General features: G+C 43.3%; 1 protein-coding gene and 1 long non-coding RNA gene across 2 annotated transcripts; both read right to left on the reverse strand.

Annotated features, from left to right (window-relative positions):
* Positions 1 to 87: 87 nt before the first annotated feature.
* Positions 88 to 5,472, reverse strand: LOC142209493 (uncharacterized). Its single transcript, XR_012716944.1, has 3 exons — positions 5,278 to 5,472; positions 4,053 to 4,193; positions 88 to 396 (listed from the first exon to the last, which is right to left on the reverse strand). It is a non-coding gene; the product is annotated as an uncharacterized LOC142209493 (long non-coding RNA).
* A 19,165-nt stretch (positions 5,473 to 24,637) lies between these two features.
* LOC142209494 (ly6/PLAUR domain-containing protein 6-like) lies at positions 24,638 to 27,861 on the reverse strand. Its single transcript, XM_075278491.1, has 3 exons — positions 27,762 to 27,861; positions 25,250 to 25,369; positions 24,638 to 24,898 (listed from the first exon to the last, which is right to left on the reverse strand). Exons 1-3 carry the CDS (start codon positions 27,817 to 27,819, stop codon positions 24,690 to 24,692), a joined length of 387 nt encoding a protein of 128 aa, XP_075134592.1. The 5' UTR covers positions 27,820 to 27,861; the 3' UTR covers positions 24,638 to 24,689.
* Positions 27,862 to 27,920: the final 59 nt, after the last annotated feature.

Genomic DNA, 27,920 nt, shown 5'->3' on the forward strand with positions numbered 1-27,920 from the left:
AGCCTGCTGTGAGCGTGCTGTTTGGAACGGCTGTTCCGAACAGTGTTCGCTCATCTCTATAAGGCACTAGTCACAGAATTAAGTACCAAAAAGTTTATATAATGCTCAGCAAGTGCTATCTGATGCCAACGGCTGTCCTTCTATGTGTCTAAGGATGTCTCTAAGCACAATATAGAAGATATATCGCTAGGGCTATAGTGTAAATGACAGCTACTGGGTCACTCTTTTGAGCATGTGAATGGTAGCTGATAAATGCCGCCTTGTTGACATTTTCAAATATATTGCACAAGTCTGTTTCGCAGCACCATACTTTTTTTTCTGATCCCCACATACTGGGATCTTCTCCTCTGCAGGTTGCTTTGCTGGCACATCTCTTTGTGGTTACCACCACGTCATCTGTAACAAGTAAGCAAAAATAAGTCAAGAATAAAACCTTGCATATTTAAACAATAACATAGATCTAGTAAATCTGGAAGTGTTCCGAGCATTTATCGTCCGCACAGACTGAGGGGTGAGGGTCTTGTTTTAAGGAAAGTGCAGCGGTAAAATGATGCAGTTACAGTATCTATGAATGTAGGGTCACTAGTGCACCTAATATATTTAAGTATGTGAGCAATTCAACTACATTCATGGAGGGGTATATATATTTTTGGGTTGGGGTTTTTTTCAGCGCTGAAATTCCACACCAAATTTCTCACCATTTTCCTCTGTGTGAATTGACTCTAAGGCTGGGTTCACAAAGAGTTTTTTGGTCAGGAAAAATCCGCTCAGGAAAATTCCTGAGGCGGTTTTTTGAGGCGTTTCCTGAAACGTTTTACGCCTGAAAAAATCAATGCAAATCAATGGGAGGTTACATAGGACTGTATGGTGAGGCGTTTTTTGGAGGCTAATTTTGAGGTGGATTCCTGACCAAATTCCTGACCAAAAAAACTGTGAACGCAGCCTAAGAGGTCAGAGTCTATTAGCATCACTTCTAGGGTGCAGCATGTAAATGAGTAGAGACACACCCTGTACATAATGTACGTATGCCTATAAGCAATTTCCTATGTACGTTTTACACAGAACATGCTCCGCATTTTATTGTTGCTTGTGAACAATATGAAGGGATATCTTGCACAATAACTCATATTTTCCATATCATGTACGGTATTTCCTTGATGGTGCCCTGACAACAATACCTATCTTTGTATATGTCTATGGGACTTTAGGGCTTCCTGTAGGGCACCTCTTACATTTTAAAAAAGTGTTGTCTCATCAAAGTCTTTGGGAGGGTTCACACGGTGTAACGTGCTGCGTGATGTGGCACGTAGACGCTGCGTGAGCTTTTACGTGCCATTCACACTCCCATTGAAAAATCACGCAAAATCACGGCCGCAAAATAGCGCGGCGCATACAATCCCCGCTCCCATTGAAATCAATGAGAGCGTGAACGGCCCGCAAAAGCTCACGCGGCATCTACGTGCCACATCACGCAGCACGTTACACTGTGTGAACCCTCTCTTTGGTTGCATATGGCTAGTATGTCTGTTTGGCAAAGGTCTGTTATAGTCACAGTGGTTGGACCACCAAAATTCAGACAGTAAAGGTATATCCTAGTAAAATGGACATCTTCAGTCATTCTACGGCACCCCCCCCCCTCCCTCCCCCAGGCCACTTATAGGTAGTATACACTTGTTAAAGTTGGTGAGTCTCCCAGGAGCCTCAGTCCCCAGCAGACTGCCCAGAAAGGCCATGTTATGTCTTGCTACTCAATATCATTTGCCCCAAAAATCTCTTTAGGCTAAAGCCCCACGTATTGAGACGCAGAAAAAAACACACGGCACAAATGTATCGCATACATTTCCACAGCGTTTTTCACTCTGATTTTTTTCTGCAGTGTCTTTCAACTATGGACTTACTGCTCTTATTGTACCTATATGGAAAACGCCAGCGCAAGTGTTTTTGAAAATTCAGCATTTCCGCTGCAGAGTTTTTTCTGCAATGTGTGGATGGGATTAGCCAGAATCTCATCCACTTTGCAGGTATTGTAGAACGCAGTCTTTTTGTGCCATGGTGTTTCTGCCGCAGCCAAAATGCTGAGTTTTCACAAAGTGTGGCCACCGCCTTAAAGGGTTAGCAAATTGCTGCGCTACATGGACATGTCTTACAGAAGCAGTAAAGCTCTATGCTGGAGGTAAATAGGAGCTACACTGTTTTTGTAACATCACGGTAGAGATGAGTGAACTGGTTCAGAACAAACTGGATTTGACTTGAATTTTGCAAAGTTTAAGACCCCAGAGTATAACACATAGAGGGCCTGGGGAGGTGTGGAACCATAATAAACACTAAGGCTGAGGCTCCACATTGCAGAAACGCAGCTTTTTTTGTTGCAGATTTTGTTGTGGTTTTTTGAGCCAAAGCCAAGAATGGCTACAAAAGGAATGAGTATTTTATAAAAAGTTCTTATACTTCTCTCTTCTGCTCAATCCATCCTGGCTTTGGCTCAAAAAAAACGCAACAAAAAAAGCTGCATTTCCATAATGTGGAGCCTCAGCCTAAAACTCAACTTCCCTCACCTCTGCTGGGCTTCTTTATGCGTTTTCTTTGGTCACCTTTTGGCCTCGTGTGTGACGTCACAGGCCCTTTGGGCTTGCTGAGTTCTGCAGTTGGGCTGTGGTGTGTGCCAACATCATAACATTTGTGTTACAGTCCAGGAGAGGTGAGGGAAGGTGCGTGTAAAGCCTCATAGCATTTCCAGTTTGAGCCACAACAGACAGAGAACCTTGTGAATGTTCTCAAAACAAGTTTTGTGAGGGTTGCCCATATCTACTCTACAGGTATGGTGAGTGAAACTTACATGTGTTCGTCGAATTTACCGGCATGAACATTATGCCAGGAGAGGGATTGGTTATCTATGTTGTAAGTAGTCCCTGCCTCCTGGTGACATACTATCCCATACTATAATCCATACAGGACAGTATGTCGCTGCGAGGCAGGGACTCCTTACAGTATAGACAACTATAATGCTAGGAATCCATCTCCGAACACTGTTCAGGCCAGTAAATAAAAAATTGTATTTTCCATGAATTACCTCTGGAGCTAATTTTCTTAACCTCTGCATTGTTCTATTCCTATGTTACTCCTCCTGAAAATTTATGAATACTATATATACAATTGACACCTGGGTGATACTATTTCTATTGTCAGAGGGCTATCGGCTTCTGTCAGCACTGATTGGACTATGTCACGCCTAAAAAAAGTGGGTGGAAAAGTTTGCACGGATGAACTAGTAAGTTGGTGTACATCAGATTTATCTAAATGTGGCTTTTTTTTAAATATCCACAAAATGTCGTAATCTTCCCTGTGACTGGATGGGGTGCAAAGTGGAGTAACATCTCATGGCAGAACTATTCGGGTACGTTCATATGAAGTAATCTGCCATGGATTTGGGAGCGGATTCCACCCCAATTTATCTCTCACTGACGCGGAAAAAATCAGCTCGATCTTGGATTCTGCAACTTGGGAGTCACTGTCGATTATTCCCATTCATCTGGGTTTATCAAAGGAAAGCTGTAATGGATTGCCCATGCAGTTGTATCACAGTAATCCCAGTGCCGAGTGGAAAATTAAGAGGAATTACTCTTCATTTTCTGCTGTGTGAACCTGGCCTTAGACTTAACGGTGTGCCAAATTTGTAAGACACTGGTGGAAATTTATTAAGACCCGGGATAAAAGGAGGTGCATGGGGCACAGAACCAACAATGTGGCAATTCTTTTTGGGGAAAAAAAAGGGGTGGTACGCCATATCTATGCCAGACAAAATAGTGCAGATGGATTAGTAAATTCCCCCTTGTGTGCTGTTTGCTAAATTTTACTTTGAATTTTTATTTCATTTTTATTTTTTAATACAGGTGTTTACTAAAATAAAGCTGTCAGGAGAGCCTATGGAGCTTCTGTAAAGTCCAGGTCACAATTATATCTGGACCTTTGTATTGATCAGGAGGTGGCCAAGTTTTTGCAGTACTTGGTTTTCTATGGACATCATTGATCCGGATATAACTTTGGATACTCACAGGTATTTATTGTAGGGATGCCTGTCACTTCCTGTATTATTATGCAGTAAGGCGCATCCTCGGTGCAGGTTTCTGGAGGTTGCAGGTCACACTCTGTGACATTGGTGAATTTATAACATGAGTGGCATGAAATATACTGTCCTGGAAATAGAAAATACACACTGCAGTTTGTATTTCGAAAACTTACTCCAATGTATAGGAATAGTAACCATTATATAGCATATATATATATATATATATATATATATATATATATATATATATATATCATATATATTTTTGTTTTAAAAGTCAATAATGCCAAGTGTTAGTATTTTAATCTTTCTTTTTAGAAATCTTGGGTAATCACGCAAAGGCTACATCCTTAATATTGTATGTTCCACCAACATTTCTAAGGCTGAGGAAATTTCAGTCACACAGGAACAAGGCGTCATTGCATCCTGCATCCTTCAGCAGGTGTTGCTTCATTAATTCCGTAGCAATAGGAAGTTCTTCTCTACCCCCTCCATCATTCCTAAGCAATCATTTGTTAGCTTCAGCAAACTTATCCTCTCTTCTGTGAGATGAGCAGTCCCGGTCTGTCTGCTCCAGCCCAGGACCACTCGCCTCATAGTAGAAAACATAACGGACTGCATTGATTTCTCTGCAAAAGTCAGGGCTAGAGAACAAATTCCAGCTACACTAGAATAAGTAGAGTGTCAACTATTGATTAAAGCTGAGCAATGATCCAGATTGGATCCAAATATATCAAATTTTTAGATGATAGTGGGACCATAGAAAAAAAATTTAATTCCATAGAGGCAGCAGCTCATCTGTGATAGGACCACCGCCAATAATAGCGGCAGTGGTCCTGCTATGATCTAACAAAAATTATAGCCGCGGCAGCATTATTTTTTGTTTCCACTACTTACACTAATTTTTATACTATCTCTGTACTGTGACATCATAGGAGCCCATCGTATACGACACTATCACCATACCATAGAAAACGGGTATACTAATGTATAGCAGTCTGGTCATAACAGCTGGTCTACAGGGTACAGGAAGCGAATGAGTATTGAAACAGATTCTTATACCATCAAATGGACAGCAATATTTTCTGCAAAGAAGGGATTGTAGAATTGCCCCTCTGATATTCCAATTTCCCTTATAGTCCCAGGACTATATTTACATCACAATGGCCCAATACATACCATATGTTATCCAGTATAATGAGTGCACTTACCTTGTACATGGCCCAATAGAACTAAGCATAGCAATGTTGCAAGATGTAAAATTGTCGTCATATTCAGCCAGTAAAAAAGTGTTATTGGCTATAGCTGGATTTCGTATGGTCTTAGTAGTCACTCACCAGGACACATCAGTGATTTCTCTTGTCTCTAGGTCACATATATGCCTTTAATACCCTGCAATGGCATGTCACCACACCTTTATGTATGCTTGCACAATACCTTTCTAGCATTCTTCTAGAAGATTGGACGCTTAGGAGGCAATGGAGCAATTACATCAGGTTTGATCAAAGCACATAAATTTGCATGTCTGAGCTCTGCATTTATATCAGAATTCACAATAGTGCGAGAGATGTATCATGTGTTGGACACCAATGTTCATCAGGTTTATCCTAGGCTGAACTCCAAGCTCCTACTTACTGACCAGTGGACTTAGGGTTCATTTAGTCAACTAAGTGGTCAATTTTCTATTTACTTCTCTCTACTTTTGGTGGCCTGTAAGTATTTATAGTCTTCAGCCTTGGTTTTCGTGTGGTTTTGGCATATGGTTTAGCGCCTGGTTTTAATGTTTAATCGAGCTTTGACTTAAGATCTTCTGGCTGAAGTTATTTTTACTCATTCAGAGTCTGGTCTTTTTCCTGGTATTGACTACAATAGAGCTTTTCCACTACACCGCACCAATATTTCTTTGCCATTACTGCTAAGTGCTAAAATAAAGGGGTTCTCGGGGAATTGGCCAAGAAATAAAAACTACAAAAATTTTAGGGTACTTAGTCTTAATATGCACCTGCCACCATTTTGTAGGGGTATGACTGAGAAAAAAGGCGGTGCTGCTCTGGAGAACAATGTTAGGTCCTTGCTGTTGCTTAATGCCTTAAGGACATAGCTTAAGATCACCTTAAGGACACAGCCACATTTTTTCCAATTTGACATTTGTCACTTTATTTTGTAATATCTTTTGAATGCTTTGACTCACCCAAGTGATATTGAGATTATTTTCTCATGACACATTGTTAATAATGACAGAGGTAAACTTTGTTCAATATATTTTTGCATTCATTTATTAAAAAATTGGAAATTTGACAAAATTGAAAAAAAATAGCAATTTTTCAAAATTTGCAATAGCTTGCTTTTGAGACAGATGTTCATACCACCCAAATTGGGAAATATTATTTATGCCTCAGCTTTATGGTGGCATCATTTTTAGCCCCTTCCTGACATCTGTACGGTGGATGTCAGATATTTAAATATGGCTGCCACTCAGAAGATGATGGGCTCCACCATTTTAGGGAGGGTCATGTAGAATGAGATCTGGGGCTGGCAATCCATTGCCATGACAGCCAGGAGCCTATTGAAGGCTGTTCTATGATATTTTACAGTGCATTGCATTAGTGAACAACACAGTGGGGCTCAAGACCCCTAAGGGGTCTAATAATTAGAATATGAATAAAAAATAATTTTATATATTATTGTAAAGCACATGCCCATTAGATATCCTGTGTCTCAACATAAGATAAGATAATCCTTTAATAGTCCCACATTGGGGAAATTTCAGCATGTTACAGCAGCATAGTAATACAGATACAGGATAATACACAGTAATATATTGCAAACATAGGCACACATAGCTGAGAACAGAAGATATACTAGGAGTCTATAGCAGCTAAGGAAAAACGGAAGAGGAAGACCTCATGGTCATCGTCATAATCATTAGTTCTCTGTGTGGAGTGATCTTCGCTTGGTCTGATATAGATTATACAGCCTGGTCGCGGTTGGAAGGAAGGACCTGCGATAGCTCCTTCTCACACTTGGAGTGAAGCAGACGGTCACTTACAGTGCTGCCAAGTCCTATCAGGGTCTCATACATGGGGTGGGATTTGTTCTCCCGCATGGAGGTCACCACAGACAGTATCCTTCTGTCACCCACCACCTGTACTGCGTCCAAGGGGCTCCCAAGGACAGAGCTGGCCCTCTTGATCAGCCTGTCAAGTCTATTTCTGTCTCTGTCTAGTCCCATGTCTAGTCTACAAACTTAATGAATGTCAGAATATGACAATTTTAAGAAAAAAACAAATTTTGGGGGGATTTTTGTTAACGGGTGTGGGATTCGCTCAGGTAGATGCTTGTAGCAGTGCAGGAAACAGGGACACAGACACTGGATTGCACACAGGTTCAGGCTTTATTCACTTGTAGTGCATACACTGCCTTTGCAAAGGCACAAATAACAAAAACAAAACCCTTCTCGGCTGAGAACTGACTTAAACATAGGAACACTTTTCCCTGACTATACAGGTCCCACCTTGGCAACAACAACGGGTGGCACAGTACCTGCTCTGTAGGTTTGGTATGGAGAGATCAGCTCTGTCAGTGTGGTGCCACCCTGATATTCTTCACACTCAGACTGTTATTAGGGCCTGATTAGTCAGCTGATCTCCCTGGTGTGAATCTTTACCAAACACCCTTTAGGTGCCTGGCTGGAATGTACCTGTCTTCCCAGACCACACCCTTCACTCTCTCACAGGGGTTAAAAGGTAAATAAAACTAAATAAATTCATACCAAAACCTAGTAACAGGTGATACTTCATTTTGGCTGCACAGTAAAAGCCGTAAAACAGAATCCTGTAAGAGAGTCGTACAAATGCACTTTTTCTCCAATGCCACCCCATTCTGAATTATTTTCCAGCCTCCCAGTACATTGTACAGGATAATAAATTGTACCATTATGGAGAATAATTTGTCCTGCAAACACTAAGCCCTCACATGGCTCTGTGAACTGAAAAATATTTGGGGTTTAGAAGGTGGGGAGTCAAAAAAAATTAAAAATGTCACCAATGAGCAGCAGGATTAGATGCCTTATTTTAGAATCTCAGGGTTGGTTCACACTAGCGCTTGTATTCCGTCCAGAAGGAGTCTGCATGGACACCCCCGGACAGAATACAATCGCAATTGTAAGCGATGCGCTGTCAAAGTACACGGACCCCACAGACTATAATGGGCTCCATATGGTTGCCACGCAATGCCCGCACGAATGATTCATACAGGCACTGGGTGGCAAACACGCGGAGCCCATTATAGTCTATGGGGTCCGTGTGCTTTGCAAGCACATCTTTTACAATTGCGATTGTATTCCGTCCGGGAGGTGTCCATACGGACTCCTTCCGGACGGAATACAAGCGTTAGTGTGAACCAAACCTTAGAAGTAGAGATGAGCGAGTAGTATTCATTCGAATATCGAATCCTATTATAGTCTATGGGAAAAAACGGAAATGTTGTTCCGGTTTCCATGGAAACCAAAGTTCGACACCTTAGATCCTCCAAGTTCCGGAAGTTGCAGGATGAGGAGCGCGAGGAGGTTTTTGCATTGAATTTAATGGATTTTTCCCGCGTGGTATTCGACCGATACGAGTATTCGATCGAATAGTCGTATTCGATCGAATACTACTCGCTCATGTCTACTTAGAAGGCTTACAAGTCTAATAAAAATTTTCCAAATTTTCAAGAAAATTCAGTTCTGAAGGGGATTTTAAAATCCTATAAATTAGAGATAGGCTCATTTTCAAAACTACCATCCCTCATTCAAAACAGCATGTAGGAAGTTTCATCATTTCACTGGATTAAAAGAAAATGAAAGTAACATTTCCTTTTTTTTTCAATAATGCCTTCATTTAGATTTAAAAAGTTTTAAAAAATTAATCCCACAATTTGTTATAAAATTTATCTGGGATACAGAAACACTGCACCTGTGCATTTAAACTGCTGTTTGGGCACACAGCAGGGTACAAAATACCTGTCCCCTCCATATATCTCCAATCTACCGTATTTTTTGGACTATAAGACGCACTTTTTTTCCCCAAAATTTTTTGGGAAAAGAAGGGTGCGTCTTATAGTCTGAAGGTGGCGTCTGGCATCCGCTGTAATAGAGAGGCGGAAGCCGGCAAGTGACAGACGCCATTACAGGTGCCGGGCCCTGAGACATCGCTGCCCTGCCCTGCATGAAGCCAGCAGCGGGAGGAGTGATGCTGCTATTCCGCTCCTCCGTCCCCCCGCCGCTGGCTTCATGCAGGGCAGGGCAGCGATGTCTCAGGCCCCGGCGCCTATCCCTCCCCGGCATCCGCCTCTCTAGTACAGCGGATGCCGGGTCAGTATCCGTGGCCCCTTCTCCCCCGGGGCCGGTCCCCACCGGCCCCGTACCTGTGACGTTGCAGGCCAGCTCCTGCGCGGCGATATCGCAGGAGCCGACCTGTTCGGGTGACAGCCGGGAGCCTAACGAGGCTCCCCGGCCTGTCACGGCTATATTAGTATTGCGGCTGGTCTCTATGACCAGCTGTAATACTAATAGACAGAATGTCCCATAGACGGCAATACAGTTGTATTGCCGTCTATGGGACTTGCGATCAAGTGACCACAGGTTCAAGCCCCCGGGGGGGAATAAAATAGTAAAAAAAAAAAAAAAAGCTTTAAAAATGTGAAATAAATAAAAGTTCTAAATCACCTCCTGTTTTTTTTTCAATACAAGGTGATCTAAGCAATAGATATCCCCCAAAATGGTATAACTAAAAAGTACAGCTGGCCCCGCAAAAAAAACGCCCTATACATCCCCATACAGCTGCAGGGTCACCTGTCAATGTGGCCTTGCAGCTGTTGCAAAACTACAACTCCCATATATTAAATATTTTACCAGTTTTTGCTTAAAAATTTTTTTTCCCTATTTTCCTCCTCTAAAACCTAGGTGCGTCTTATAGTCTGAAAAATACGGTAATCTCCCGCTACCTGCCCACACGTAACCTCAGATCCTCCAATGACCTCCTACTCCGCTCTGCTCTCATCCGCTCCTCACACAACAGCCTCCAAGATTTCTCCCGTGCATCCCCCATACTCTGGAACTCCTTACCAAGACACATAAGACTGACCCCCACAATCACAGGCTTCAAGAAGGCCCTGAAGACTCACCTATTCAGGAAGGCCTACAACCTCCAATAACACTATCACCACACCCCCATCTGTACAGTCTCCCCCTCTCCTTCTGTCTCTACCCCCTTCCCTCATAGATTGTAAGCCCTCGTGAGCAGGGCCATCTATCCCACTGTGCCAGTCGGTCATTGTTAGTTTTATATCTGCCTGTATATTTTGTGTACTGTATGTATCCCCCAAATGTAAAGCACCATGGAATTAATGGTGCTATATACAGTAAATAAACAATAATAATAATAATAATAAAGTAGCGCTACTGGGTTGTTGAAGGGCAGATTTTCATGGCAAATTGACAGTTTTGAAAAAGTTCACAACTATCTTTGGTGGTATTTGTATGTGCACTTCACATTTTGTGTCTAATCTGATCCATACATCAGTCATGATGTCACCCGCTAACATAAAGCTTTTAGTTTTGGATGTAAGCCGCTGGCCTGGGCTTCTCCCTATAAACAGACTGCAACCAAACCAACTTTTTACAAGCGTCAATCGGTTGTTTAGAATCAGAAGGCAACATCTGCAGTACAGTATAGAGGGACAGTGGCAAGACTATCCAGAGGCATCAGCTAGAGGTGTATGAAAATCCTGACAGATCCATGCCTGATTTATTTTGACACAAGAAATTTTCTACACATGTGTGGAGGGCAGTTTATTCCATCCATGGGTTACAATATTACAAGCAACACTGTACACCCATTGCGCCTTGAGCACAGACTGGATAAAACTCCCATGGGAAACTGGAATCCACTGCTGTAACCTACTGTCCCTGGATTCTATGGTGGTCAGTTATCGGCTGGACTATGAGTGCATTCTAGGTACAACTGTACCTGTCGGTGCAGCCAGTGGTGTTAGGGGGTGTTCACACTACCGTCGGTGTCTGACAGCTAGTGTCCGCTGCTAATGTCCATTCAAAATCTTGTGCGGACATTAGCAGTGGACACTAGCTGTGTCCGTGACATTTTGCATTGATTTAAATGGAGATTGAGTGTGTTGTTTTACAGTCCGTGCTTGTCTTTAACTGTCCGTTCCCAAAGATGTCCGACTTTTTGCTGTCCGCTTGAAAAGTTGGACATCTTTGGGAACGGACAGTTAAGGACAAGCACGGACTGTAAAACAACGCACCCGATGTGCAGAATGGACTGAGATCGGGCAGCAGCCGCCTAGGCAGGCAAGCGACTGCCACTGGCAATGGTCTCCCTGAAGGCTATACAGCCTACAGTCATGGCCACAGTGGCGGATCCAGGGTTTGCGGGGCCCTGGGCAATTGACTTTGGCGGGGCCCTACTTACTGGGGGTCTCGCACTTCTAACCTGTACTTCCCAACTGTTGAAGACTAGAAAGAGGGAACAAAATGTGCGGCGCGCACGGCGCGCCGCAGCAAGTTGGGCCCCGCCCACTTTTATGTTGACTCCACCCATTCTCATTCAATTTTCATGTGATTCCACACAGTATAATCCTCCTACAGTCACCCGTAAATTATATCTCCCCCCCATTTTCATATACACCCTTCATCTACGCCTAGTTTCATGTCCCCCCCTCTATCTCTGTCCCCAGTTTCATGCCATTCTCCCCCTTTATCTGCCCACAGTTTCATTTCCCCCCCATCTCTGCCCCAGTGTCATGCCATGGAGATGGAAACCTGCAGGCATTTTTCAAACCCGTTCAAATGAAGTGTGCGTCCGTGAGCGCCTGTGCGCGTTTTGTGCTCCCTGCGGCAAAACATTTTTGTTTTTTTTAACCGGACACAGAGTCGGACATGCAAGACTTTGTGTCCGGTTTAAAACGGTTTTGCCGCAGAGAACATAAAACGCTCACTGGCGCTCACGGCCAGACTTGGTCCAACAGGTTTCCATCTTCTGCATGCAGAAGACGGAAACCTCAGAACGGAGACCAGACGCTGGTGTGAATCCAGTGTTAGCTGTGTTTTGATCAGTAGGGCCTAATCCTTGAAGGGTTTGCCCAGGAATTACAGGTTTCTACAAGGAGGCCGGTGAAGGAAAAAAAATAAAACCCACACTCACCTGTCCCTGATTCTCCTACCCCTGTCCGCTCCAGCGGTGCCCCAGAGTTTTTTCAGTCCTCGCCACACGTAACTGATGAAGTCAATCATGTGCCTCAGCAGCCTAAGGAAAGAAACCGCGATATCACTCACATATGTCACCTGTGATGTCACGTGTCCTTTCCTTAGGCCGCTGATTGGCCTCAGCAGTCACGTGTGGCGATGACATCTGCCAGAACAACGCTACGGGAGCCACTGGACCAGACGGACGTGGGAGACAGCGGGGACAGGCGAGTATGGGTTTTGCTTTTTTTCTTATTTGTGACCTTTCCCTTGCAGAGAACTGTAATTCCTGGATAACCCCTGTAACATCTCAGTATACTGAACATCACACTATAAAATACAATGCTATGCATAATGGTAGTCATGTACAGAAGAAAACACAGAAAGACACTCATATGCTGGAAATACTTAGGCCTGGTTCACACCTGCATTCGGTATTCCTTTTTGGGAAGGCCGCTTGGGGTTCCCCCAAACAGAAACCTATACGCATTAAAAAGCGGTGAGCAATGAAACCACACGGACCCCATAGACTATAATGGGGTCCATGTGTTTTCTGTGCAGTGTCCGCATGAATCGTGTGGTGAGAAAAGTGCTGCAAGTACTCCTTTTCTCTCCACGTGATTCATGTGGACACCGCACAGAAAACACAAAGATCCCATTATAGTCTATGGGGTCCGTGTGGTTTCATTCACCGCTTTTTAATGCGTATAGGTTTCTGTTTGGGGGAACCCCAAGTGGACTTCCCAAAAAGGAATACTGAACGCAGGTGTGAACCAGGCCTAATACATATAACATATATTTACACACATACATTCATATACAATATACATACACATATACACACACACACACACACACACCTATCTACAAACATACAGGACTTACACAGTATATCAGACACTTTACACAAATATACACACATTAAATATACATACATATATACACACACACACACCTATCTACAAGCATACAGGGCTCACACAGTATATCAGACACTTTACACAAATATACACACATTAAATATACATATTTTTACCCAAAAAATGTACTTACATTTGGCCTGGTGCACTGGATATGGAGGAGGCTCCTGTGCAGCTTTGTCCTGTCTGGCCTGTGGTGAAAGGTCTGCTTCATTGCAGTAGCCGGTAGACTTCCCCCTGCACGCTCCGATCTGTGTGGGGGAGGGGCAGCACACGTCCTGCTACATGCCGGCAGTGCACAGCGCAGGGAGGAGAAGCCCCGCGCCTGCTAATTCTTCACACACTCGCAGGGAATGGTACAGGGGCCCATTTTGGGATGGTCAGGAGCCCGATCGGGCCCCTGAATATCCCGATCGGGCCCCTGAAGTCCCTGAAAGTACATCCTACCGCCGATGAGCTGAATACATAGGCGTTTAAAGCAGGAGCTGTCAGCTCCTGCTTTAACGCTGAGCTCAGCTGGAATCGGGACATGCCGACCGGGACCATTTTGTTAGGTCCCGGCTGCGCCGCGGGGCCCCGGGCGGTTGCCCGTCTCGCCCGGCCCTGGATCCGCCCCTGCATGGCCAAAAGTTTTGAGAATGACACAAATATTATATTTTCACATGATCTGCTGCCCTCTGGTTTTTCTGTGTGTTTGTCAGATGTTTTTATCACATACAGAAATATAATTGCAATCATATTATGAGTAACAAAAGCTTATATTGACAGTTAGAATGAGTTAATGCAGCAAGTCAATATTTGCAGTGTTGACCCTTCTTCTTCAGGACCTCTGCAATTCTCCCTGGCATGCTCTCAATCAACTTCTGGACCAAATCCTGACTGATAGCAGTCCATTCTTGCACAATCAATGCTTGCATTTTGTCAGAATTTGTAGGTTTTTGTTTGTCCACCCGTCTCTTGATGATTGACCACAAGTTCTCAATGGGATTAAGATCTGGAGAGTTTCCAGGCCATGGACCCAAAATCTCTATGTTTTGTTCCCTGAGCCATTTAGTTATCACCTTTGCTTTATGGCAAGGTGCTCCATCATGCTGGAAAAGGCATTGTTGATCGCCAAACTGCTCTTGGACGGTTGGGAGAAGTTGATCTTGGAGGACATTCTGGTACCATTCTTTATTCATGGCTGTGTTTTTAGGCAAGACTGTGAGAGAGCTGATTCCCTTGGCTGAGAAGCAACCCCACACATGAATGGTTTCAGGATGCTTTACAGTTTGCATGAGACAAGACTGGTGGTAGCGCTCACCTCGTCTTCTCCGAATAAGCTGTTTTCCAGATGTCCCAAACAATCGAAAAGGGGATTTATCAGAGAACATGACTTTCCCCCAGTCCTCAGCAGTCCACTCCCTGTACCTTTTGCAGAATATCAGTCTGTCCCTGATGTTTTTTTCTGGAGAGAAGTGGCTTTTTCGCTGCCCTCCTTGAGACCAGGCCTTGCTCCAAGAGTCTGCGCCTCACAGTGCGTGCAGATGCACTCACACCTGCCTGCTGCCATTCCTCAGCAAGCTCTGCACTGCTGGTAGCCCGATCCCGCAGCTGAAACACTTTTAAGAGACGGTCCTGGCGCTTGCTGGTCTTTCTTGGGTGCCCTGGAGCCTTTTTGCCAACAATGGAACCTCTCTCCTTGAAGTTCTTGATGATGCGATAGATTGTTGACTGAGGTGCAATCTTTCTAGCTGCGATACTCTTCCCTGTTAGGCCATTTTTGTGCAGTGCAATGATGACTGCACGTGTTTCTTTAGAGATAACCATGGTTAACAGAAGAGAAACAATGATGCCAAGCACCAGCCTCCTTTTAAAGTGTCCAGTGGTGTCATTCTTAATCATGACAGATTGATCTCCAGCCCTGTCCTCAGCAACACCCACACCTGTGTTAATGGAGAAATCACTGAAACAATGTTAGCTGGTCCTTTTAAGGCAGGGCTGCAATGATGTTGAAATGTGTTTTGGGGGATAAAGTTCATTTTCTAGGCAAATATTGACTTTGCAAGTAATTGTGGTTAAGCTGATCACTCTTTATAACATTCTGGAGTATATGCAAATTGCCATTAGAACAACTGTGAAGCAGTAGACTTTGTAAAAATTAATATTTGTATAATTCTCAAAACTTTTGGCCATGACTGTATACCGATGCCAATTTTGCCTTCCTTTGAGGCACAGAGAAAATTTCCCCAATTTTAACTTTATAGTGAGGACTCAAAGTCGCAAAGATTCGGTACTCATCCTTCTGCTTCATGTGAAAAATATGATTGTGACTGGGTAAGCCAACAAAGTGTACAGCCTACATTGACCCAGTGTTATAACAGAAGTGGAGGAACACACAGAACCCTGACTCGAGGTCGCACTTGTGGGATCACTCTTGGATATAAAATTCTCCTGCAACTGAGATAAGGGAGATAAGTGATCAAAAACATTCACAGTAAGTACAACAATCCCATGTGTTGTGTGAATGGGGCCAAAGAAATGAATGGATAAATGGGTCAGTGTGCTCATTTTTTCTTCCTTTCTTCTGATGGGGAGCAGGATCAGTGAAATGATGGAGACCACAATGATTGTTGGGGGTACTCAGTTGGAACTTTTTCACAAGGGGGTACTTGGCTTGAAGAAGTTGATGTTGCTTTAAACTGCACGCAACTAACCCATGTATTATTGCAGTTTTCTTAAGGACAAATATCTTTTTAGAGCAGGTTTTGCTACTTAAGGAATGAACCCCTTGAAACATTTTCAATTCGTGATATAAATGAAGAATGACTCACACATAATAAATGCGCACATAAGTCATATGTTTATTTTATCAGATCGGTCTATGAACAGACACATTGCAATGACACAAAAAATGCATCATGAGAAACTATGTCAGAGGTTTGGTTGAGCCTTCGGCAAACTCTTTATGAACATACAAACAGCTAAGAAAAATACATTGGGTCTAATTTATTAAGACTGGCATTCATATACCAGGGCCCAATAGGCACATGACACAGCTGCTTTAGGGTAAGTTCACACGGGGTTCTTTGGTCAGAATTTTGAGGCCGTATCTGAACCAAAAACACAGCTCCTTTTTTCCAGGAGCCGTTTGTTCCGGCTCCCAGAAAAAGAAGCAAGATGGTCATTCTTTCAGGTGGATTCGCCTCACGACATCCACCTGAAGACACTCTCTCCCAACTAGGCCCATTCATTTGGGCTTAATACAGAGTGGAGTGTGCAACTGGATGCTAGTGCACTGCATCGGCATCCAGTCACAGCTACCCGTATTTTGGTCCGGAACCTGAGGCGGCCTCCTCGCCACCAGAGGCGGCCTCCGCTCTGTTTGATCTTACCCTAAAGAAGAGGATACAGCCACTGTGAACCTTGACTACTACTCCCATCCTCTCTATATTTCTGATCTGGGTTGCTGCAGCAACTGCAAAACAATTCCCTTCATTGTTGCAGTAATTTTTATGTAGGTGACTTATAGCCAGGACGGTAATAATCCATCCCTGCCTTCTCCCTGTCATGTCTGTCTCATGATAAATGCTGTCTCCCTCTCCTGTAGTCGCACAATCTCATGCAAGGACGTGCAGATATGTATAGTTAGCTATCCACCACCCAGAGGTAAATACACCATGTACAGGGGGTATGAAAAGTATTCAGACCTCTTTAAATTTTTCACTCTAATTCATTGCAGCCATTTGGTAAAATCAAAAAAGTTCACTTTATTTCTCATTAATGTACACTCAGCACCATCTTGACAGAAAAAAAAACAGAAAAGTAAATATTTTAGCAAATGTATTAAATAAGAAAAACTGAAATATCACCTGGTCATAAGTATTCAGACCATTTGCTCAGTGTCCCCTTTGGCCACACCCCCGGGTAGCGGGGGGTTCGGGTAAGTATGAGTTGCCGTTCTACCTTGCTTAGCGCAGTGCCTCCACCCTTGTCGGTGATATTCTGGTGCTTCCGGGTTGACAGTGCCTTTCTTCAGATCTCTGCCCGAGGCTTGACAAGGGGAAGCCCAGCCCACACCAACACGCCAGAGAGGATTGTGGTATAAATAAAGAAACTTATATGGAACTTAATAAAAGTAATGGTGAAGTACAATATGCAATAACATTCATAGCATCAGTAAGAGGTTGTACTGTAAGCGATAAACCTATCTAGAAAATGGCAGGTCTATATGGCAAAGCCCTAGGACAAAGTATAACAATCACAAAAACTCAGTCTTAATACAAGGCCTGTCGCCACGGTTGTGGGAAACTCTTCATTCATTGGTGCACATGAAATATGTCAGAAGTTAATAATGCTCCTTTAAATCCTAACAAGATGAGATTCCTTAGTGCAGATGATTTAGTACACTGCAGAAAATCCAATACTGGCTAAAATCATCTATCAGCAGCAGCAGGCTCTATCCCTTGTAATATGGCATGGCAGCACAGCATATAGAGTCCTATGAAAAAGTTTGGGCACCCCTATTAATCTTAATAATTTTTAGTTCTAAATATTTTGGTGTTTGCAGCAGCCATTTCAGTTTGCTATATCTAATAACTGATGGATACAGTAATATTTCAGGATTGAAATGAGGTTTATTGTACTAATCAGTTCCTGGATCCTGGATGAAGGTATTTTGGACCATTCCTCTTTACAAAACAATTCAAGTTAAGTTTGATGGTCGCCGAGCATGGACAGCCCGCTCTCAAATGATCTGAAAACAAAGATTGTTCAACATAGTTGTTCAGGGAAAGGATACAAAAAGTTGTCTCAGAGATTTAACCTGTTAGTGTCCACTGTGAGGAACATAGTAAGGAAATGGAAGACCACAGGGACAGTTCTTGTTAAGCCCAGAAATGGCAGGCCAAGAAAAATATCACAAAGGCAGAGAAGAAGCTCAAGCTCAACCACAGTGAGTTCTTCTTTACCTCTCTCACCAAGGCTCTTCTCCCACAATTGCTCAGTTTGGCCAGGTCTAGGAAGAGTTCTGGTCGTCCCAAACTTCTTGCATTTAAGGATTATGGAGGCCTCTGTACTCTTAATAACCTTGAGTGGCCAGATCTGTGCCTTGACACAATTCTGTCTCTGAGCTCCTTAGGTAGTTCCTTTGACTCATGATTCTCAGTTGCTCTGACATGCGCTGTGAGGTCTCATATAGACATGTGTGTGCTTTTCCTAATCAAGTTCAATCAGTTTAATTAAACACAGCTGAACTCCAATGAAGGAGTAGAATCATCTCAAGGAGGATCAGAAGGAAATGGACAGCATGTGAGATAAATATGAGTCACAGCAAAGGGTCTGAATACTTACGACCATTTGATATTTCAGTTTTTGGGGGTTTTTTTTAAAAAAAAAAAAAATTGAAAAAATATCTACATATCTGGGGGGTTCTGTCAAGATGGGGTGGTGAGTATACATTACTGAGAAATAAAATGAACTTTTTTCTTTTAGCAAAAGGCTGCAATGAAACAAAGAGTGAAAAATTTAAAAGGGTCTGAATACTTTCCGCAGCCACTGTATATTGACCGGGCATGATGCAATGTATTGAATAAAACTCTTCCATAATATTATTGAGACATTTCTCTTACTTGTTTTTAAGATTATTACTCTATATAAGTTTGTCCACTAGATGGCGGGAGCATTTTGTTGGAGTGTGCTGTTTTCCAAAATCTGAACTTTTATTGTGGCGATACATATTTTTGCCCACAAGATGGCATAGGTATAACACTTTCCTGGCCATACACATTAGATCTGCCTTCCCTTTGTGCATTGCAAGAAATAGAAGTGAAGCATGACATCGTATACTGTACGTGTTCTATACTTGGACAGGACTGCTCATATACAATTAAAGAATAAGAATGCCGTGTCATGTTCTTAACCCATGATGAAGCCCCTTCACTTGTTATGAAAATGTATCTGTAAGATGATTGTGATCTATTTGATATTTTTAACATGTTTATATTGTGATCATGTTAGTGCACAGGTGTAAAAAAATGCTGCAAGGTGAGAATGCTTTCAGAAATAAAAGTGTAATAGTTTATTTTTCTCAGTTAGGGCGGGTTCATACCTGGGCCCGGTTTCTGCTTTGTGGGTTCCGTCTTCTGCCCGAGAAACTGGACATGAGATGGAAACCCGGCAGTCAGTGTCCACCTGTGAGCGTCTTCTGGTCACCGCGGCAAAATGTTTTTTTTTTTTTAACCAGACACAAAGTCCTACTTGTCCGACTTTGTGTTCGGTTAAAAAAAACGGTTTCACTGCAGAGAGACAGAAGACGCTCATGGGCAGTCACTTTGCAAACCTATTCAAGTGAATGGGTTTGAAAACTGACTGCTGATTTCCGCCTCCTGTTCTCGGGCAGAAGACGGAAACCTGCAAAGTGGAGACTGGGTGCAGGTGTGAACCCTTTACAAAATTAAGTGAAAGAACAAAACAGAAATGTGCCCTTTGCCCTCTGTCAATTCTTCTCGGTACTTGCAGACAGTTTTTCAAGTAATTCAGCAGGTAGGATGTTCCCGCCATCTTGGAGGACTAAGCAAAGATCTTCTGTGATGTAGGCTTGCTCCAATCCTTCTGTCTCTTCGTGTAATCCCAGACAGACTGGATGATAAAGAGATCAGGGTTCTGTGGGGGACATATCATCACTTCCAGGACCCCTTCTCCAAAGGGCAAAGGTCATGCCAAATATAGATGAGATTTAGATTTCTCTTTTTCTCATTCACTTCTCTTTGCTAATTGACAAATAATATATGCAGCTATTATAACTATATATAGAGATAAATTAGCTATAAACACTCCCTTTTTTGGAAGTATTACTTCGCAGTGTCTTTCACAGTGATGAATGGGCCCAGAGAATTTAATGAAAAAGTGCCCCCTACCATAACACTGCCCCCACCAGCTTGTGTGTGTTTGTCCTCTGATGTTTCCTTCCTAACATACCTTTGCCCATCTGTCCAATAAGACAGACTCATGTAGCTCATTGCAGAAGAAAGCCTTTACTAAGCCAGTTCCAATATGGCCATGCAAATTGAAGCCTTTTCTTCCTATGTGCCTTTGTTAGATTAGGTGCAGTAACCATCCATCTGCTTCAGACCCCCATACACAGTAGAGTTTGCTGATCTGTTATTTTAGGCACACGCCTGGTAGCCCCCTGGTTCATTTTCATGGTGAGCTGCCCAAATATAGCGTGTTGCTTGGCCTTGCACACCTTTGTAACCAACGCTCACCTCTTATATCAATGGCACATACTGCTCCAAAGTTTCAACGTCGATCATTTGCAATGTTGCCATTTGTCCACTCATGATACACTTTCACCACAGTAGCATGCAAACAGTTCTCAAACTGCACTTTTTCAGAAATACCGCAACCTTTGGCCCAAAAGCCAATTATTATCCCTTCTTGTAACTATGATACATTGCCCCTTATACCCATGACAATGGTTGATATATGTTCAAAAAAGCCTATTGCACAACTTATATTCTAAGCAAGTCAGCCCATGATCATGTCCTTCATAGGCTATGTGCCTTCAGCATCAAAAGTAGGAGGTGGTCATAATAATGTAACTCGATGGTGTATATTTCTATTTGTGAACTTTGCTCATTGCATGAAAAAGGATCTTAAAGGGATCCTATCATTAAAACTCAATTTTTTGTGACTAACACGTAGGAATAACCTTAAGAAAGGCTATTCTTCTCCTACCATTAGATGTCTTCTCCGCTCCGCCGTTCGGTATAAATCCCAGTTTTTGTTGGTATGCAAATGAGTTCTCTCGCAGCACTGGGGGCGGGCCCCAGTGCTCAACAGCACTGGGGGCGTCCCCAATGCTGCGAGAGAACTCTCCATCACCGGAGAGTATTGTAAGCGGCCATTGCCCTAGGCCCGAGGCATAGAAGTTTGAAGCGAGTGCCGGAAGAGGACGGGTGAAGAGGCCGTTCCTGAAGAAGATGGAGACAGCGCTGGAGAGTTCTCTCGCAGCATTGAGGACGCCCCCAGTGCTGTTTGAGTGCTGGGGACCGCCCCCAGTGCTTCGAGAGAACTCATTTGCACACCGACGAAAGTCGGGATTTATACCGAACGGAGGTGCGGAGAAGACATCTAAAGCTAGGAGAAGAATAACCTATCTTAAGGCTATTCCTACGTGTTAGTCCAAAAAAATTAGTTTTAATGATAGGATCCCTTTAAGGAAACAAAAAAGACTTAAAAATAATTTATCAAACTGGGCCACAGGTAGGCCATGTAGATGGTCTACAGCATTCCCATTTCCCAATATGGAGTAATGGCGTTGGTATTCCCATCTCTTGCTTTATTACCTGTGGAAGGTGTTACTTGTCCAGTTAAACCCTTTTGAAAAACATTGAGAGAAGGGTAAACAAAAAGTAGGGTTGAGCCGATCTTAAGATTTCAGGATCGTTTTTAAAATCTGATTTTCGATCATTTTCCAGTCGATCGCGATCGTGAAATTTGCTCGATCGCTGATCGGGATCCGATCTTTCCCAATCTTGATTGCTCAACCCCAAAGAAAAGTAAAAAAAAATGTATTTTGCCAATATTTGAGACTTTGTAATGCCTGAAAACAGGAACCAAATGTATCCCCCCCCCCTCTTCTTATGCCTTTCTGCTGTTTGGATTGATCAAAGAATACAGAAGACTCATAGTTATGAAAGGCGCATTCATCCTACTCCTCCTCCATAAAACATGTAACTGATAGGCTGCTATGTAGATGCTGGTATATGGTCAACATCTGGGGGTTAGCAGTGTGGAAATAACGCAGGCCCATGATGGTGGCTACTCTGATTGCAGTGGCTTTTTGTGCTAGACCGTCTTACAGACTCTTAGGTAGCACTGTGACGTACCTCCCACTTTTATGTTGACTCCGCCCATTCTCTTTCATTTTTCATGTCCCCCGACACAGTATAATCCTCCTACAGTCACCCGTACATTATATGTCTCCACATTGTAATGTCCCCCTTCCAACTACCCCACAGTATTACGTCCCTCTCCTGGTGCCCCAGTTTAAACATGAAACTGGATCAGCTGGAAGGGGACATTAGCAATGGGGGTAGTTGGAGGGGGCAATAAATAAATGGCAGATGAAGTGGGACATTAAACGAAAGGCAACTAGAAGCAGACATTAAACCATAGGTGTAGCTGGAGGGTGACATTAAACTGGGGGCAACTAGAGGCAGACAGGTCCCCCTCCAGATCCTCCCACGATTTAATGCCCTCTCCAGTTGTCCCCCAGTTTAAGTGCCCCCTTTATCTGCTCCATTTCATGTCCCCTCCTCCATCTCTGCCCCGTTTTCATCTCTGCCCCCCTCCATTTCTCCCTCAGTTTCATATCCCCTTTCATCTGCCCCCAGTTTCATGTCCCCCCTCCATCTCTGCCCCCAGTATAATGACAAACACACACAGACAGACACAGACACTCTCTCTCCATTCTGCATCTCAGAACCCCCTTCCCCCTCCCTTCTCAGTACCTTACACGGATCTCTTCTCTCTTCACTGCACCGGACACTGACACGCCCACCTAGTCATGTGACCGTGTGATGTCACTCAAGGTCCTTAAAACATAGTAAAGCGTTCCTCCGATCACTGCAGCCTCTTATCTGTTATAAGAGCAGGCGGTGATCGGAGGAATGATTGATCAGTAAATCATTAAAGGGACATAGCCGGACATGTAGGGAGCTGCGTGGGACGACGGGACAGGGGTAGGAAAGCGTGAGTGTCCCGCGGAAATCAGACAGTTGGGAGGTATGCTGTAATGAGGGGTGTCTCTCTGAAGTGATGGTGAAGTATCCTCTGGGGAACTTCCTGATACTGGGCTCCCATGTGATAGTGCTTTAGGGTACCCTTAGTGTTAGGTGTGAATAAGGCACAGAAGACAAGTTAGAAGTTTAAACAGGTGATGCTTGCGGCAAAGTTTATTTGGCAAGGTTTGTCCAGTTACAGAGAAACGTGGCACATTTATTTACAGTCAGTTGGTATTACATGTATGGTACTTTACACACTTGGACAGGAATACCTCTTGCTCAGTCCTCTGACCCTTTTCCCCATGGTGACTCCTGAGATCTAATCCTCTCTTTTCAACCTTTATTGTCACTGGTTCATTTGTGGACATGTGCAAACAAGTTCAAGATGGCTTAGATCTACGTGTTTGGGATCTGGTACTACGGGACTGCCTGTTGTAACCCTAACAGCAACTTACGCTAGGTTCACACTAGCGTTCGGGTCTCCGTTCTGTGGAAACCTGTCAGACCGGGTCCGGCCGTGAGCAGCGGTGAGCGTTTTATGCTCTCCGTCGCGAAACCGGTTTTTTAAAATCGGACACAGAGTACTGCATGTCCAACTCTGTGTCCAATTTTTAAAAACCGGTTTTGCGGTTTTTCACATCTTTCAAACCCATTCAAATTAATGGGTAGGAAAGAGTCCTGCAGGTCTCCATCTCCTGCCTCTGTTTTGTGCAGGAAACAGAAACCTGTGAATGAGCCCTAACTAAACTAAAGAGCTGATGGTGTCTTCCACAAGCTCGCACCCTTATCTACAGCTTTTTAGAATCTGACTTGAACAGTAAGTAACATACTGACTAAAGGCTGGGGGTCCGAGCAACACCTAGAAAGCCAGAGAAGAAGCTACTGCTGCTTACCCTGCGGCACACGAGTGGCAATGTTAACTCTATAGTGTCCAGCATAAAGCTGGAAAGTGCAAAAAGCCAGTACTTAATATTACAAAATCGCATGATCCAATGCAAACATATTTCACATTAGTAAAGCAGTTTCGTCCTTAGCAGTGGCGCTTTTGTATAATTGTATAAGGCAGTCAATAACAGGCTGTAATGTATATCACCATATAGAGGGAAGAGGGTAGTGCACTCCTCCTAAATACATTGGGCCCTTGAGTTTTATTTCATTATTCCTATTAGTAAAATGGTACTGTATTTTTTGTTTTAGTGGATAACCGACCTGTTGTAAAACGCTGTCCTTACGTAAGGTACTATAGATAAGTGAGTGATCCTCTTTGAGAGTATATTTACATACATTTTTGTAATAATATACCATAGTATGTACTATAAATATCCCCTACTCTATCATATACAGATGGGCAGACCTCATGAGATTCATTTATAAAAATGTTTTTGAGTTTCGGCCATCTGATTTGTTTCGGACTGAACTTGTAGCCTAAACTGGAACTATTATACTCTGGGGTGTGTTCAGTGCACACACTTTTTAAAGGGGCCTATCTGTAGACATGTTAATAGCTACGATGCATATTTTCCCTGGATACAAGTAACCAGATGTGGACTTGCTATAGTGGGAAGGAGTCCTTAACCACGCAGAATTTGATGGATTAGGGCCATATTAATATTTTATGTTTATTTTTTTTCTAAGTAAAAATCAGAATCTCATTGTCTTTGTAAAAGTCTTTTGACGTTGATATTATCAGACTATATGTTCTTGAAGACACAAAGAGCCAGAAATGCAGCCGCTAATAGAAAAGCGTTGTATGTTACATTGGTCGTCCCACTATCACTGTCAACATTGCATAGGTTTTTGGAGCAACAAGATGTGTGCCTCGATGCTAACCCCATATTGTAGTTTGTTGCGTTACATTCTTTGACTTCGGCGCATCTTTTAGTTATCTTCAGATTCTGAGCTGAACAAAAAGAAAAGATCTGGTTAAGAAATCATCATCCAAAATATTTAAAAGATCATTCCAATCTTAAGAAGTTATCCTCTATCCATAGCATATTGGTGGGGATCAAACCACTCAGATCCCCACCAATCAGAGTAGAAGAGTTCTGTTCTGTCCCCATTGTGAATGGAGCAGTGGTCAGGTAGGTGCGTGCACAGGTCCATTAATTTCAATGGGAGTTCCGGAGATAGCTGAAGTACAGCACTTTGCTACCTTCAGGTTACATCCCTATCAAGGAAATGGTGGACACCTTAAGATGTTCCAATGATACAGAGCAGTGAGCACAATGAGAAGTGTGTATACAATACTTACTTATCATTTTCTCTACTTGTGTGAAGCAGATGCTGGAGGAGTTGCAGGTCACTACTGGTAGCTGGTTGCACTCAGTGTCGCTCTTCATTTCTTTACATGAATAGCACTGCAGAGAATCGACTAGAATAAGAATATGGAAAAATGTTTAGTCAGAGGTTTATTAGTATGAGCAGGCTTTAACGTAACAGGTCATAGTACAACAATACTGCATTGTTCGCCATTTGATCGCACAGTGTGAATATTTTACAATCATACATAAGTTAGTATGTAAGAAGTATGTTAGTACATCAATTTCTTGAGTTTAAAATTTGACACTAAGTTACAGGCTAAGTATTCATGCTGCTCAGGTATGTAATTTGCAACCTACTCCTTATGTCCTTCACAGTAATATATTCTTAATGTCAGGTTGGTAAGACTGGATGGTAACCTCCTTTCCATCCTCCTCATGCAGTCTGCCAAGAGTTCTCTCCTCCCTCTGTACACTGATGCACAGGGTGTAATTCACTTTCCCCATGCTTTCCTCCCTATCTACAACATGAGTGATTTACCTTAGTTCACTCTGAACTACCTGTACAATATCCACTCCTCGCCACTCTGAGATCCCAATTGTTGAACCACTTAGATCAGGGGTGCCCAATACGTTGATCGCGATCTACTGGTAGATCGCAAAGGACGTATGGGTCGATCATGGGATGCAGGGATCCCCGGTGTCTGCTTGCTCACAGTGCAGGCTGACAGTTATCTCCTGAAACTGACAGGCGGGCAGCAGCAGCCCCAGCCTGCAGTGTCCAGAGATAACTCTCAGCCTGCACTGTGTGCAAGCAGACACCGGGGATCCCTGGGTGGCCACAGAACGCCGCTGTCTCCTGCTCTCACGATCCTTTCGGCCCCGCCCACATGCCCAGCCCCGCCCACAGACACACCCGCCCATAGGCCCGCCATGTCCCGCCCACATGCCCGCCTCAGCCCCGCCCTAGTAGATGTTTTGCCTTGGTCAGCTAACAAAGTAGCTCACACGCTGAAAAAGTGTGAGCACCCCTGACTTAGATGATCTGGTAAGAAGCGATCAAAAAACCAAAACACACTGTGGAAAAGACCACGGCTAAAATGCATCATTAGCAGAAAGTCTACACAGTTTTCCTATTTGGACTTTCTGTCCCTATAATACCTATACTGAAACCGCCAACATTTTCATTGGTATAACTGACATACTGACAGAATCCCCTCCACTATGGTGGTAATGTAAAAAAAAAAAAATGTTACCACTGTGGCCAAAATGCTGCATTTTTGCAACATGGGGCCCTGGCCTAAAGGAGTTTGGCAGTTGGACTGCCACCCCTGTGCCCAGGATATCTATGGCCACCTGAAGCCTAATGAAAGCTCTCATGTCTGATATCTTTGTGCAAAAGTGGCAGGATTTTGGCTCAGTTTTAGTTTTGCAGTCTACATGACACCTATGACAGACTGCTGTGTCCCATTCACAGAGAAATCCATCAGAGAAGGTGGTGAGGGCCCAGCCCTTATCTCAAAATATTTCACTGAGGATGGGGACAAAGCAGTCTGGCATGTATGTGAAAACTTGCAGGCTGCAGAAGACAATGGAGGAACATTTTTAGGAAGACCAAAATAAGTACAATACAATAATAAGAAGAAAGAAATGGGATCCACATCGCTACAGCGATGCCTCTGGTCTGTGCCAGTCACTACACTGGCTGCCTATTCATTATAGAATAAAATATAAACTTATCACCCTCATCCACAAGGCTCTCCATAATGCTGCACCTCCCTACATTTCCTGCCTCATTTCTGTCTACCGCACAACCCGTGTTCTCTGTTCACTCAACGACCTAACACTTACATCCTCTATTATCAAATCTTCCCACGCTTGTATACAAGACTTCTCCCGAGCTGCACCACTTCTCTGGAATGCTCTACCCCGGACAATCAGAATAACTCCAAATTTCTACAGCTTCAAGAACAAACTAAAGACACATCTTTTCAGACAGGCCTATCACAATTTCTAACGTAAACCCTTCCGTACCGTAATTAGAATCCCTAAAACAAACTCTCCTCTGTCCTCGCTCCCACATTTCCCCACATGATATGATGCCATTTCAGACTAACTTTATAGGTACAGGCTCCATCCACATGCTAAAGGACACGACTGGTGACAGCTCATACAGTTTTATGTGTGTGTAATGACAGTCACCTCTATTACAAAATTGTCTGACCCCTGTATAAGTAATGCTACCTCCAATGCCGCCCCTGCTACCTCTTGTGTCACCCCCTCTACCTCATAGATTGTAAGCTCTTGTGAGCAGGGCCCTCAGTCCCATTGTGTGAAGTGACTATTTCTTTGTAATGTATCTTTATGTCTGTACTTGAACCCTACAAATTGTACAGCGCTGCGGAATATGTTAGTGCTATATAAATAAAATGTATTATTATTATTATTATTATTATTATGTGTCCTTAATTGCCAGAGTATAAAGTATCCTTATCCTAAGCTTACCTCCCTGTACACTCCATAGTGTACAGATTGATAGTAGAGCTGCTACGGCGATATTCATTGTGCTGGGAATGATGTAACTTCTCTTTATATATCCAATCCACAAAACTGAGTCTTGGAAGAAGTAGTCTCTTTATAAGACTCTAGACTGGAGCCACCCAT

Source organism: Leptodactylus fuscus, chromosome 6 (assembly GCF_031893055.1).
Source record: "Leptodactylus fuscus isolate aLepFus1 chromosome 6, aLepFus1.hap2, whole genome shotgun sequence".
In the NCBI taxonomy this organism is placed as follows: Eukaryota; Metazoa; Chordata; class Amphibia; order Anura; family Leptodactylidae; genus Leptodactylus; species Leptodactylus fuscus.